This window comes from Ruditapes philippinarum, unplaced genomic scaffold, assembly GCF_026571515.1.
Source record: "Ruditapes philippinarum isolate M1 unplaced genomic scaffold, ASM2657151v2 ctg6365_1_1_1_1, whole genome shotgun sequence".
Taxonomy (NCBI): domain Eukaryota; kingdom Metazoa; phylum Mollusca; class Bivalvia; order Venerida; family Veneridae; genus Ruditapes; species Ruditapes philippinarum.
The window spans coordinates 1-15497 of record NW_026865989.1 but is presented as its reverse complement, the minus strand read 5'-3'; the positions used below and the strand labels follow the sequence as shown (position 1 = coordinate 15497).

At 31.5% G+C, this 15497-nt stretch overlaps 1 protein-coding gene across 1 annotated transcript; it reads left to right on the top strand.

The window, feature by feature from the left end:
* Positions 1-13431: 13431 nt before the first annotated feature.
* On the top strand, positions 13432-15385 carry LOC132730946 (uncharacterized; the record flags this gene model as incomplete). The annotated part of the gene is made up of 4 exons (XM_060717029.1): positions 13432-13579; positions 14057-14217; positions 14955-14980; positions 15217-15385. Coding segments are annotated over exons 1-4 (433 nt in total), but the record flags the coding sequence as incomplete, so codon positions are not given.
* Between the last annotated feature and the right edge of the window lie 112 nt (positions 15386-15497).

The window sequence follows — 15497 nt, the reverse complement described above, 5'->3', positions numbered from 1 at the left end:
AGAACAGAAATTACGAAAACTGATATCCTTATTATGCACGTCTTATAAACTTACAACTACATTCATAGAAGAAAATGACGGAAGGCTTAGAACGCAATTCCTCATTTAAGGCACGCGACTTGTCTTAAATGGGGGTGTAAGACAGGTTTCTGTTCTAAGCAACTGTGTAGACGGTAGATAACCCTGTCTGATATGCAAGAATGGGTTTTCCCGCTCCAGCCAAGATACAGAACTAGCTATCTAGTTTAAGATAGTTTTCCAAGGAATCTGTTCTTGATTGCAATAATTCATAGGGGTCGCCTCCTCCAACTTTTGGCCAATGTGGGAACTTAACATAACACCAACTGTTAAGATGATTATCATAAGCATTGTTAAAATGCAGAAAAAAAAACAAATGTGTTTGTGGCACACAAAAATATCTTTAACTTGTCAACAGTGTCCCAAAAGAAACTGGACAAGCAGAATCCTTAAATATATGTGAGGTGACTCTTTTGCGGCCGCCACAGGGCATCATTTTTTCTGCGATAAAATAAAAGAATAAAAAGCCTAATGCCAGCTGCACAGTAGTTCAGTATATATGTAAATTACTGTAACTTTAATGTTAACATACTGCAAGAAACACTACTAGTAGAGATTAGTTCGGTATTCCGAGGGTCCCAGGTTTGAGTATCGGTCAAAATGTACATTAAAAAAAATTAAAAAAGAAAATAAAGAAAACTGGAGGTGTTTCAATCATTACTCAGAAAAAAAGTAATTTAGTGAGAAAAGTATGTAAGGGATAAAGTGGGAGGGAACTTTTAAGGGAAACCTCAGATGATTCCTACAATGCAGACTAACGGTCTGAATGCAAGTGTTGTATTGCTTTGAAAATCTTATCTCTAATTAGTGCTGTACAACTAAATCCTACCGTCTGTTGAGGCCTTAAGATGCGCTGTTACATACATTCGTATTCGTAGCATTCGTATTCATGACATAAAGTTTCAAAATAAATCCTAAAATATCATACGTGTATTTCAGTGAACGTTTAAGTAGTATAAGCAATGTGTAGTTGTTTTATTTCGATGATTATCAATTACATGGGAAATACAATTCAACAATATAAGTTGAATCTATATAAAATATATGTAAATACTACTTCATATATTTTAATAACAAAAAGTGCAAAACAAAAAATAGACAAGTTCATAATAATAATTAATCATGTTGGGTTTTTTCTCAAGAGGTGAGTTTTTATCATTGCAGTTTGTCCGTCGTTATCAACAATTTACTCCTTATCAATCTTTCGGTAGATTTTGACCAAATAAAACAGGAATGACCCTAAGGTGGCCCTTTTGCAACAGTTATATATAAATTTCTATCAGTAGAATCTTTAAAATTAAAATCTTTAAAAATGTTCTACACTTCAATGCTCAGAGCTCCGACATATCGCACGTAGCATTAACTTTTTGTGTTCTACAAAAGTTAGATAATAACACCATTTGGCTTCCTGTCCCAGGTGTCACTTATTCTATATAGGCATATATTGAAAGTTTTTCTTCTCCGAAATTTCATTGCCCAAAGCTTTGATATTTGGAATGTAGCATTGCCTAGTAGACCTCCTTAACGTAAAAATTGGCCCACAGCCGTGGGTCACTAGTCACTATGTTTAGATTTTGATTATGCCACCGCTAGGATGTGTGAACGGCATCTTGCACTCACTTATACAATCCATGAACAGGCTCAGTCAAATCAAGTAGAGAAAAATGCCTAAAGAACACCCAAAAAGACAAAATTGAAAATGTTACAGGCTCGGTTTGATTGAGTTTGTTCATAGACGGTACTGGAAAGTGAAAGTTACCGTCTACGCACCCTTGCACTGGCAAGCCTGCAACATTATACATTTTGCCGTTTCGAGAGTGATATAAGGATTCAGATTTTATTTATTTTCATTTGAAAAATAAGCTGACATAATAACCTAACAATTGGTATGACACCGTTTACGATGCCAAACAACACATTCAATTAAATAAAACTGTTGTTATGAGGACTAATATAGTAATTTTCAAATATAAGGTAACATTGTCTAGAATAACTTAAATTGCTGTATTGGATGATCAAACAATCGTAAAGTTCACTGATGTCAAGTTAATTAAGTAGGCATTTAATTAAGTAGGCATGCCTTGGAGACAAAAAAGAGAAATACATTATTAGTTCGCGGTATAGATATCGTACATAGAAACCGTGGCAAACCGACGTATAAGGTCATGTTAATATCACTAGTTTAGGTTCGATGTCGGTTTCATTTTTTTATCTTTCAATTCATGTTGATTTATTCAAACGAAGAGTCTCAGGTGCTGATTTTACACCAATCTCAATACCATATAAAAATGAAAAAAGAATATTTACGAGTAAAATGATATTACGCTAATTTAACATTTTTAATCATTTTGTCCATAAAAAGGAAAGACCAAAAAACAATTTAACCCTTTCCCTCATGAGCATATTGTGAAAATTGGCCGTTTTCATTGAAAAGCCTCCTGTTACACGTTCAAACTGCTATGAAACTATGAAAAATGCTTCAATACTAATCAAACCTGGCACAAATGTTGACTGGACCATTGTCTTTGTAACGACATGCTCAATCTTAAATTTCCTGTTTCCATGGCAACGAGGAGACGTCTCAAAATTGCCAAAAATCACTATTTTGCCTTGATTTATTCCATCAAAATTTATTTAAAAGTGCTGCAACTTCTCAAGGGATTGAGATAGAGTCAAAGGCTTTTCAGCGTTGGTTACACGTTACATTATGATCGACCTGGGGTCATTTTTAGCCTCTCACAAGTCCAAAACTTTCTTGGCGATGAGGGGGACTACCGCCCCCTTCAAACCCCCCAAACAGAAGCGGGCAAAACCCCCTTCTGGCAACCCCCTGATGTATCGTTTGGTTGGAGGGCGGCGCCGAAAAAGTGCACACTTTTTTTAGCAACATTTCTCAAACGAAAACATGTGTGTAGGGCCCAAATAGGACATTTTTTCACTATTTGAGGCCTTAAAGAGTGGGGGGTGTCGAAAGTGCGTTGTTTCGCGTATATATGAGGTAAAGGGTTAAAGGAACTTTATTGAGATAAAAAAAATCATATATCCGATACTCAGTATAAATTGGAAGTTGGAACTCGTATTTTTGTGTCTACTGGTATAGACTTTTATCAAATGGAACATAAATCTAAATAAATATTTGCAGTCCCGGCAGGTAAAAAGAATCACGATGGAGTCCCTTTTACGAAAAAGCAAAGAAATCAACAACAATAAAAATAATGGGCTGAAATTAATAAAATGTATTTTGGAAAAAGATTGTGAAAAGTGCATTTCAAAGTCAGACGTACCACATTTACTTCGAAAAGCAGGTAACATATTCAATGCAGAATAGAGGTCCCACAAACTAAGAAAAGGGTGTATTAGAAGAAATTAATATAAGGCAACTACTACAAATGTGTCGTGCTGAACAATCTTTATGGATCGGAATTATAACAGATGTGACTCAATCTATGGGGCGGCTTTTTCCGGCATCAACATGGCCTAGGTAAGATATTGTGACAATAAAATAGAAATAAAGTGTGATGGATTGAAAAGGTTACAAGAAAGATACATTCTTTCACTAATATGAAATCACATGTGCTGTTGGTTTCATTTAATTCTCAACTAGATAATTCCTTACGTCACTCAGCTGGTCATTTGATCTAAAATCCAATACCATTTAAAAACTTGATTGTAAAGCATATGTTGATTTTAACATTTATTGTCCCACTTTATGCAATTTTGTAAAACGAAAAAAGAAAAAAAAAGGACCATGGTAGCCCTGGTGGATCGCTCACCTGATATATATTGCTATAAAAGTTAACAATTCTAATTTTTCAATGTATTATGGTCAATTGGGCTAACTGTTTTTTTTACACATGCTGCATTATTCTTTTAAAATATTTGCCTGCTGAGAAATGCTTCATGACAAATATCAAAGCTCTTGGCATTTTGCTTTCACATAGGAATGTTTTTTAAAAAATGTTGTTTTTTTGTGTTATATGTATATCTATATAAACTAAGTGGCGCCTTGGACAGGAGCCAATTTCGACCCCAGAACTCCGACTTATAAAGCTTATTTAGAGGACTGCGAGGTAATGTTACATGCAAAATATCTTAACATTGAGCGTTGTACTTTCAGAAAAGAAGATTTTTAGACATTTTTACTAGACACGTCTATGTAAATTAAGTGACCCCAATAGCGTTGCCATTTTTTAATATCGGAGGCATATATAAGCTGTTGGCATTGTAATGTTGCAAAAAGTCTTAAATGTATGTTCAAGTTTATCAGAAGACTAAGTTAATCTCAGGGCTAATCTAATTTTGACCCCAGTAGCATGTTTAAATAAATACTTTGTAATGGGTCACATAGTGATTCTACCATATTTTACTATACAAGTCTATGTAAACAAACTGAAACACAAGGCGGAGGTAATTTTTACCTAATGGGAATGACATATTATTTTTGTAGGGATCCACTTGGCAATGCTACAAAACAAAAAAATCTAAGCTCATGGCATTTTAGTTTCCCGTAATATGACTTAAATCTATTTTCCTATATAAGTCTACATAAGATTTGTGAGCCTCAGCGTCTTGAAAGTTTTGACTCCACCTCAGAGGCATGCTTTATGTTACGTTAGTGAACAACAAGGTGATGTTGCATAAGAAATATCTAAGCACTACTGGGCATTGCAGTTTCTGTATTTTCTTTATATATTTCATTTTAATGTCTTTTTCAGCTCCTGTTACGTACTTTTGCAGCAGACTATAACAATTCGGTAACTTTTGAAGAGTGTAGAGTATCGGCTAAGGATAATTCCTGTCAAGTTTGTCCAAATTTATTAAATGATTTTATCAGATTTTTTTGAAGATATTGCGAACAACTACTAACTACGAACACACTACTAAATACAAAGGCTCATCTGTGAGAAATTGTAAGGAAAAATAAGGAAAAATATCAAGAAGGAAAAGACACATATAAAAAGAAATTGGCCAAAGCATGAGGGGAAATTGTTGTTAAAAACACATTGGAAGAATTATAAATATTATTAAAAACCCAAGCGAGAGTATTATATCTCTGAACGATGATTTTGTTGCTAATATACTAAATGCAAAATAAACTATGCCTTAAGTGTTAAAGATAGAATTTCTTGATTGAACAGGGAGGCGACTGCAAATGCAGAAAGTGATCATTTTGTTCGCAAACAGTTACCTTTCATATATATATATATTCACTTTGACCATAAATTAAAAGTCCTAATTGTATATAGTTTCGGAATGGAATGAAAATGACTCTTTTATTGTAAGATGTATCTTAATATTTGTTAAAAAAGCCTGTAGTTTTTTCTGCTTTCTCTGTATTAGGTGTCAGATTGTAATGATTGTGTGAAAGACAAAATACATTTGAGGATTGGTTAGATTTGTTTTATGGTATCCATTCCATATTGGTATAATATCATGCTTTGTTTTATATATTTGGTTAACCATTATAGCTTTTTTAATGTTTGGAGTGGCAAACATCATACTTTACTTATATTATTTATGAAACTAGCTAATATTATGATAACACATAAAACAAAACGTTGAAAAATTATAAGCAACATGTTTGTTTGTCTTTGATGTTTTTTTTTCATTTCGTATTTAATTAGGGTGCATTAATTCCTGTAATTTACAAAAAAGCGAAAGTATAACACACCTTCTTCTTTTGTCAAGGAAGTAAAAAAGATTTCCGATATCATCTCGTGATAATCGGTAATCTAGCACTTGATGGATAAATGAATTTATGTAAATTTGACTTGTTGACATGTCAAAGATCCTGTAGTATTTGATATGTGTCCGCATTACGTTCGACCATTTGTTTGATAAACTGTTTTTTTTTATATTTTGATATATTGTTTTCCGTTAGGGTCGTACCGCATTCGGATCAGATCGGAAAAAAATAAAAATAGTATTACATTGTTGAAAAAACAATTGTCATATCTTACTAAAAAACAAATGTAATATTCAGAATCACTTTAAAACTTTTCGCCTCTTGGTCAAATATTAATCTTGGATACTGGTAATTGAATTTTTTGTTTTTGCTAAAACCGATCGCACCCGTTTAAACGGATAAACGTGACACCCCTAATATTGATCATGTTATGATTGTGTTTCAAGTCATTCTATAATATAAAGATATAATAAGATTTGTTAAGCGTGTTTCATATAGCACTTTTATTAACAGTATAAATATTATAGACCTTTATACAACGCATGCCGTTGTTATAAAAATGGACGGAAAGAAGTATTTTTTCTACAACATTTCCCAACACAGACATATTATACAGATAAACATAGATAGCCCTCTTCTTTACTGCAAATAATACAAGAGAAGCCTTGATGCAAAGCTTCAAAGGCGGCGCCAAAATATATTTCTAGATCAAGTACTAGTATTAACTATTGTTCACTAATGAGTGTCAGTGTTCACTTTACCTTTAACTGAATGAACAATAATATCAAATTTAACCTGAAACTGTTGTCTGTTACTGACTCGGTCTTTGAACTTCCATTTTGAATATAGTACCATTAATCATCAACAATAAATGGATAGACAAATATATTATTGCTGACGAATGAACAGTGCATTTGCAGTGTATTTGTTAACTTGATTTTTAGGAATAAAAATAAAACTAATCAACACAACATGATATAAACTGTTAATAATAACAGTTCCTACCATGTGCCACAAAAAGACATTCCATAACAGAAGACGCCGTCCACTATCGTCGCCAACAAAACAGAATGCGTTTCCTTCTCGGAGCGCTGCACAGTTGCTACGTGTAAGGCGACATATAGCCCGGACAATGAGTGAAATGGTCATTTGTCTCTCACAACTAAATCAGAAATCATGTGGGATTATAAGTCAATTTCATTTTTATATTCTAAATATTTAGCAGTCTTTCAAAAACACTGTATGATAGCTCCTAAGATTAGTTGATTGTTTTTATACTTGTTTTCAAGTCCACTTGAACGTTCTTTTTCATTTAATTCAACTTTTTATTTACACTTATTTTTTACGCCACATTCGCTGTTTGTTAGTCTGTTTCGGTTATATACGGGCACAGTATTAGTCATATCAAGCAGAGCTCTATGATTATCAAACAATAGTTTGTCAAGTACAAGTTTATTTTTTTTTACAATTATTGGTTAGCTTACTCTACGCAATTGACTTAATAAAGCGTATGAAGGGAGCACTGGTACGGACGAAATGGATTTTCTTTTGTGTCGTAATGCTCCCTTTATTTTTTAATTTTATTTGTGCAGATCTAAATAGACATTCGTAAAAGTAACATTTTATTCGGCGCTTTTCAAGGTATCCAGTGCAAAGCTGACCATTCCTTCGCAGCCATTTACGCGTGCGCAAAATCTCGATCGCTTGATTCTTCAAATGAACTTGGCAACATGGTTTAACAGCGATTTGCTTTTGAAGTTAAATAACGGAAATGTATAACTAATGAAAGGATTAATACTGACTAATACTCCAAACGTCGAAATTAAAATTATGAGCATGATCAAAGCAATAGAAAATATAATACCATAAAGCAAAACTGATAGATTAATAGACTTATTTATGAAATTATGTACATGGAATGATGAAATTTGACGTGTTTCCTATACTAATTTTATTTTATCACCTCATTTATTACTACTTAGTCATGGATTATTATGATTGCTTACAAATGATCCGAGTATTACAGCGCCTGAAGATTCAATGATTTAGGATAATGATGCATAAAATAGCATTTTACATGTAGAAATTCCTAGCGGACCTCTTGAACATGCAGCTTAGGTCAAAACAGGTACACCCAATTTTATCTAACTACTTAGTTCTATTACGTTATCAACACCTAATGCTTGTATAAATCTTATTTAAAAACAAATACATTTACTTTCCGTACGATAATTCACTATAAAGGTGATGGAGAAAGTTATGTTTAAACAACTGTGCTGCTAATATTTAGTATCCTTATCAAAATTAGGCTCATATATTGTTTGACCTTTAGTCCGACAGCTTTGTCCAAATAACACCTCGTTTTCTATGTTTTCTATGAATAAGTGGCTAGGTTTCTTCGAGCTGAATTAAAAAAAAGAAACACTGCTAAAGCGAGGAAATATAAAAAATATATGTCCGCAGGCAATTTTTTGTAAAGAATTGAATAGCATCAATTTCACCAAAACAAATCCTTAGCGGTATCATAAAGTCATTAATTAATATAGGAAAAAGATACAACTATTAAATCACTAAAGTCATTTATCGTATATATTAAGTTGCACACTATAAAATGAAAATGTTACATTAATTTTACTTAATCTAATGAAGAATTGTGTGTCGGAAATTCTAATTTGCAACAACGCGATTACTTAAAGGCAATAATGGCCTTAAGATGTACATGATGGCCGCATGCCCATAGGACATTATGAATTCGAGGGCCATTTTCGCAATGGCGAGCAGTAACTAATAATACATATACATATACGGCGCTAATCTTAGTTGTCGCCCTTTCTAAGACAGTTGTCAATGTTAACAAAAATCTGTCATTCGGTTTAACCTTACGATTAACTTAGAAAACATGATAAAAATGATAACAAAAAAGATGAGAACAATTGGTTTTGTTGTTGTTTATATTAATGGATGCTCTTCTGTGTGATAATAACGTTAAGAGCTAGTTTTTATTAGAACTTGTGTGATTTTAAGAACGGTACTGATATGTTGTCAAGTCACAAATCTAGCTCTTAATTCCCCCGGACTTTTTCCTCTCTTGTTAATGTTTCTAGTGGTTGCTTTGTTAAAAATTTTCTAATAGTTTCATAAGATCTATCTGGAGATGTGCCCCTAGAAATATATTATATTCACAACAAAATATAACTTTTTAACTTTAATTTTGTTTTTAAATGTTCGGCTTTCATGTATTTACAGTAAATCTACGGTCAATCTGAATTCATTTTCGAAATTTCTGAAGGTCATGTTTTGTCTTGGACACAGTTACTTGATTTTTTTCTTGATTTTACAAATCTTTAATGCTAAGGTTTGTTAATCACGATTGACTATGTCCATCTTAACTGAAATTTACTCGCCCATTATGGACAAAATAATGCCGAGTACAGGGCAGAAAAAATTCAATATGACCTCAATATTGCCATAATGACCATGAAATACACTAGCTTTTGTTACTTTATATAGTTACGTAGGTATTAAAATTTCGTATTTATAACCACCAGGCCATCAGGTGGTAAATAACAAATTAAGAATCTAATCAAATTCCTCCATGAATCATGGATCAATTTTGTCAAAACATATATGTAGTTTTGTAAAAATGTATTATTGAAATAACAACATCAAAGCATGTTCAGCTATTACTGGCGGTATTGTATACAATATAACGTTTAACATTTCGGAACATGCACTTGTTCAACTTTGCGCTCTATTGTCTCCAAAACGTCACTTGGGTCTGTGAATCTTCATCGTACATGACCTATAGCTGTTCTTGGTGACTTGTAGTGTACGTGAACTGAAATTCACAACATGTCAAACAAATTGATTTTATCAAAATAATGTCCTTAATTAGATAGGGATTCCTTGAATAACCTAGTCTGCACCAGGACTTTAAGAAAGGCCATGGGAGTATTGTGATAAGATATAAGTCGATTTCTAAACTGACGTATCTTGTTTCAGATAAAAGTAGAGATAGGACAGTTTTGTTATAGACCTCTAGTTTTTGCTGGATTGTGAAATATATAAAAACCCGTGAAGAAATAAGCTTATTACTTAAAAACATACTGATAAAAGGAAAGGTGAGTGGATTTTTCTCCAAACATTTAACAATTTTATTCCAAACATAGTTACGTATAGTTTTTAAATTGTATGTAGAAGCATATTGAAAAGTACTGCATTTTTTATTATGATATAATACTACTTCATCATCTTAGCATACGATATTGATAATACGCTGACCAGTGGCTGAATCCTTTTCTCCTTGACATTGATTTTAAATTATGAATTCATACATAAATTTAACATATATTATGCATTAGAAATCCGTTAAAATCTATCACATTCTTCCGCAATATCAAACATTTGTTTGATAATGTATTATGAGCATGTCACAATAATTAAAACTGAAGAAAGTAGCGTTGATTGTACAGTTTAGTTTTAACATATTTTATTGCATTAAATACATGTTTACAAACATATTATGCAAATGATGATTTTACATCAAAATGCAAATGCGTTTGGCAACAAATTCTTACAAGATAAGATTAAGCCCTCCCGATATTACAGATAAAAATACTATTAAGGCAACAATGGTTACTTTTAACATGTATATTAACTTTAAAATATGTATTTGATTTTTAACAATTTTGATTTTGGTGTGCGATTCATCCACAGGTTGCAATCATTAGCAGTGATTTTAAATTTGAATTAGCTGAATTGTAGTATGGTTTTTGAAAAATGAGGGTTTGTGAATGTTTGTCATTTAAGTAGGTTAGATAAGAGCAATTAAGCCAAGATAAATGACAAATATTAGAATGAAAACAAGTACAGGATGAAAAGTCAAATATTATCAAAACGATGGGTCATCTTAATAAATTTTGGAAGTGGTTCGAAAATAACAACGTCATCTTCATATTCTAAATTTTCAAGACCAAACAATAATGTATCAATATTAATAATAGGATCGAGTTTCTCGAAATAGTATTATTTGTTGTTCGACGTAACGATTACATTTGAAAAAGAAATGCTCAGCATTTTCAATCACAATATCACATTGGCAAAAAGCGTCTTCGCGATTTGGTTATCGTATAAATCATTATTTAAATTTTTGCAATTATTTCGTTAACGTGTATGCAATATATATAACTATCTCTGGCCATTAAAAGTAATACTTCGGAACCGTTAACGTTGGTGCTTTAAACAAGTTTTTAAATATGTTGAGTGTCTGAGAGTTTCGTATATCGGCAGTCGAGGTCTTTCCATAATTCTAAGGAGGATGGTGAAAACGAAACGATGCATTATATAAATGAGTGCGCCTTGTTATAGTAATATAATTGTTATTATTTCGCAAAGGATAAGAAGTAGTTTCTGATACAGTTGACGGACACAATGAATATAAATATTCCGATATATAACCGTTTCTGCTTTATAAACAATTACAAATTTTTGATTTTTTGCCTATCAGAGATTGAGACCCAACCGACTATTTTGACCAAGAAAACTATTGATAGTGACCGATTTGCACTCGATATAATTCTAGTGGCTTCGTATTTTAATTGCTCAAGTGATTGTTTTTCATATGCAGCACACCCATCCCAAACAATTGATGCATACTCCAGTATAGGACGCATATAAAATATATAAATTTGGTTTCAAGTTGGAATTTTAAAGCACGCATAGAGCCTGATACTTTTGATGCCGAAGCTAAAATGTTATAAATATGTCCGTGCAATTTCAAGTCGCAAGAAAGAATTAATTCTTAGTGTTTGTGATTATCTACGAAGTCTATAGAGTTATTTATAAAACATTATCGAAGGTTTGATTTCATGATTCAAGGTAAAAAAAAACACCATAACTTATGTTCAATTTGGTTTAAAATTAATCAACCGTTGTTTAGACCATTTATTTATTAAGGTCGGAATTACAAGTACTTTCAATGTAACTTAGATCGTTATAGCAAACGGATAAAGAGCTATCGTCAGCGAAAAGTCTTGTTACTACACTTAGAAGCTTTTCAGCAATATCGTTTACATATATAAGAAATAAAAGGGGACCAAGGGCCGAGAAGTACAGTAATGTGTCGTTGCAATAGCAAAAGGTAAACAAAGTAATATTTTCGACTACCATACAAAATATTAAGTCACCTAAATTATTACTAATTGCCAACAAACCAAAGAAAGCAAATAAATTATTTTGGGGGATGGGGTTGTAACTGTAACAAGATTTTATGAGTTAATGACTAATTACTTCATTCTTATGTTTCATGATTCAATGCACACTCTAATGTTTTATGTTTTAATTCTAATAAACGTATTTCATGGTTTAATTCTACATTATAATAAACGTATTTCATGGTTTAATTCTACATTATAATAAACGTATTTCATGGTTTAATTCTACATTATAATAAACGTATTTCATGGTTTAATTCTACATTATAATAAACGTATTTCATGGTTTAATTCTACATTATAATAAACGTATTTCATGGTTTAATTCTACATTATAATAAACGTATTTCATGGTTTAATTCTACATTATAATAAACGTATTTCATGGTTTAATTCTACATTATAATAAACGTATTTCATGGTTTAATTCTACATTATAATAAACGTATTTCATGTTTTAATTCTACATTCTAATAAACGTATTTCATGTTTTAATTCTACATTATAATAAACGTATTTCATGTTTTAATTCTACATTCTAATAAACGTATTTCATGTTTTAATTCTACATTATAATAAACGTATTTCATGGTTTAATTCTACATTCTAATAAACGTATTTCATGGTTTAATTCTACATTCTAATAAACGTATTTCATGGTTTAATTCTACATTCTAATATACGTATTTCATGGTTTAATTCTACATTCTAATATACGTATTTCAAGGTTTAATTCTACATTATAATGTTTTATGTTTTAATTCTACATTCTAATATACGTATTTCATGGTTTAATTCTACATTATAATGTTTTATGTTTTAATTCTACATTCTAATATACGTATTTCATGGTTTAATTCTACATTATAATGTTTTATGTTTTAATTCTACATTCTAATATACGTATTTCATGATTTAATTCTACATTATAATGTTTTATGTTTTAATTCTACATTCTAATATACGTATTTCATGGTTTAATTCTACATTATAATGTTTTATGTTTTAATTCTACATTCTCATATACGTATTTCATGGTTTAATTCTACATTATAATGTTTTATGTTTTAATTCTCCATTCTAATATACGTATTTCATGGTTTAATTCTACATTATAATAAACGTATTTCATGGTTTAATTCTACATTATAATAAACGTATTTCATGGTTTAATTCTACATTATAATAAACGTATTTCATGGTTTAATTCTACATTCTAATAAACGTATTTCATGGTTTAATTCTACATTATAATAAACGTATTTCATGGTTTAATTCTACATTATAATAAACGTATTTCATGGTTTAATTCTACATTATAATGTTTTATGATTCGAAATTACATTCTGATGTTTCGTTATTTAATTATACATTTTAAGTTTCAAGACATTCAATTTTAGGACTTTCACTAAAGTTTTCATTCTAATGCATTACTTTTGAAAATAGTTTATACTATTAATGAAATGTGTTCTTTATATTACAGATAGTGAATTTTAAACTTCTTAACAAATACTGAAGAGAAATAAATGTTGTTTATTTGCACGTTGCTTTGTGTGTTTGTGGCGTGTGATGTCACTTATGCAAAAGATACGAGTATCACCGGGTAATTGTTATACCTTAAACTTCCTGGCTTTCTTAAATAAAATTCTCTAGCTTCTGTTCATTTGTTGTTGATATCAAGATCATCTAACAGTATAGAGCCTGGTCAGACGGTCAGACTGTTCGGACGTGCAGGCTGGCCTGGCTCTATATTGGTGACAAAGGCTAGCCAATTTTAGTTGTCGCTAGATGGGGGTTAAACAGAATGTGTTTATATGGGCATTTTGATTAACATTAGTTTAGTTTTTGTTTCTCTCAAAAATAAGAATACATTTCTCTACATGTAACAAAAGGCCAAAGGAGGGTTCTAAACGCGTTTTCTATTTAATTACTTGTATTCAATAAATTCATTGTTATCATTGAAAAGATTTAAAACTGCAAAACATAATATAAACAAAATCTACATCAAGTTTGGTGCTATATATCCTTGTATACGTGTGGAAAGTCGATTTCTGCTTATTTTTTATATATTATTTTTTAGATCGCACTGGATAGTTGTTCCGGACAGATACACCCCTGGGGTGCCGATTCCGCTGACGTTTAATTTCTACAACATTTCCGGGGTTGATGTCGATGTACAAGTTGATTTGATACGTGATGATCATCATAGTGTGTCGACGCTTACTCATACCTTCAAGGGAGGTAATGACTTGTTAATACATTTGCGGGAGATAACTGTTTGTTTTTTGTTTTTTTAATATTCAAGAGGCTCAGACATAAGTTTACATAGTTCATAGTGTCGGGTATATATATAAATATATTTACAGTATAAGATAAAGTAATATAAGGCGTAATTGAAATGAAGAATAATCACAAACGTGCAATAGAAGCTTTTCAGTAAGATTTGATGGCTGTATTTTTTTTGTTGTTGTTGTTGTGTTTTTTTTGCCATGATGTAGTTTCGCTCCTTGGGGCGCCAAAGAAAGGCGTGAAAATACGACAGTTACCTCTTTCCCTTTCTTTCGTGCACTCAGGCGCAAAACTAAAACGTGAAAATACGCAAAATGATCAGTTTGTCGTAATTTTCTGCTTTTAACATTCGTTCTGCGTGGTGGTAGACGAAATCACTTAAACATGAAAGTACGAAAAAATGACGTTATACGCCTGACGTCATCTCGTAAGGAATATGCGCGTCACAGATAAAAGTTGTATAAGGCTGTACATATGCGATCTTTTTTAAATCTTAGACTATACATATGATAAAACAATTATTAACTACCGAGCCATCGAATATGATCTCGCTATCGCCTCGTTCAATGTACCCTCTTCCGGTGAATATCACATCATATTCAATGTCTTACTAGTAAATAATTGTACGATTTTGCATGGAGATATTATAACATTATATATTTATTAATGTAGTTATTTATGTTTTTCAGCCAAATCAGAACTAGTGCAATTAAAGGTAAATGTATTTTTTATTGTACACAAATCTTATCATATTTTACACGTTCCTTTATTACTCATTTTAATTAGACCTGCCTGGGCATTGAGGCTTTTTATTACTATTAAATTACGTTTTACCCATAATTATTTATTCAAGAAATAAGTGAATGGGCCCAATAAACCTGCTCATGAAAATACAGATTTTTTACGTTCTCATACAAACATAGATTTTAAGTAATATTTTAAAATGTGCAGGTACCAGATACTGGAGATGATCCGTATAGGTACACTTTACTGATAAACGGTCTAAATGGGTTATTCTTCCAACAACATGCCATTCTTTTATACGACTCTGGTGTAATACCAGAAATGTTCGCAATTCACATACAGACGGACAAAGGAATATACAAACCAGGACAGACAGGTACGTTGTAACAATATTCTAAATATTTTGCATTTAACGCAATTTTACGAGTATTTCGTCAAAGATGGCCTTTATAGCTGTTTAAAAAAAGACTTTAACTATGTGCCTAATC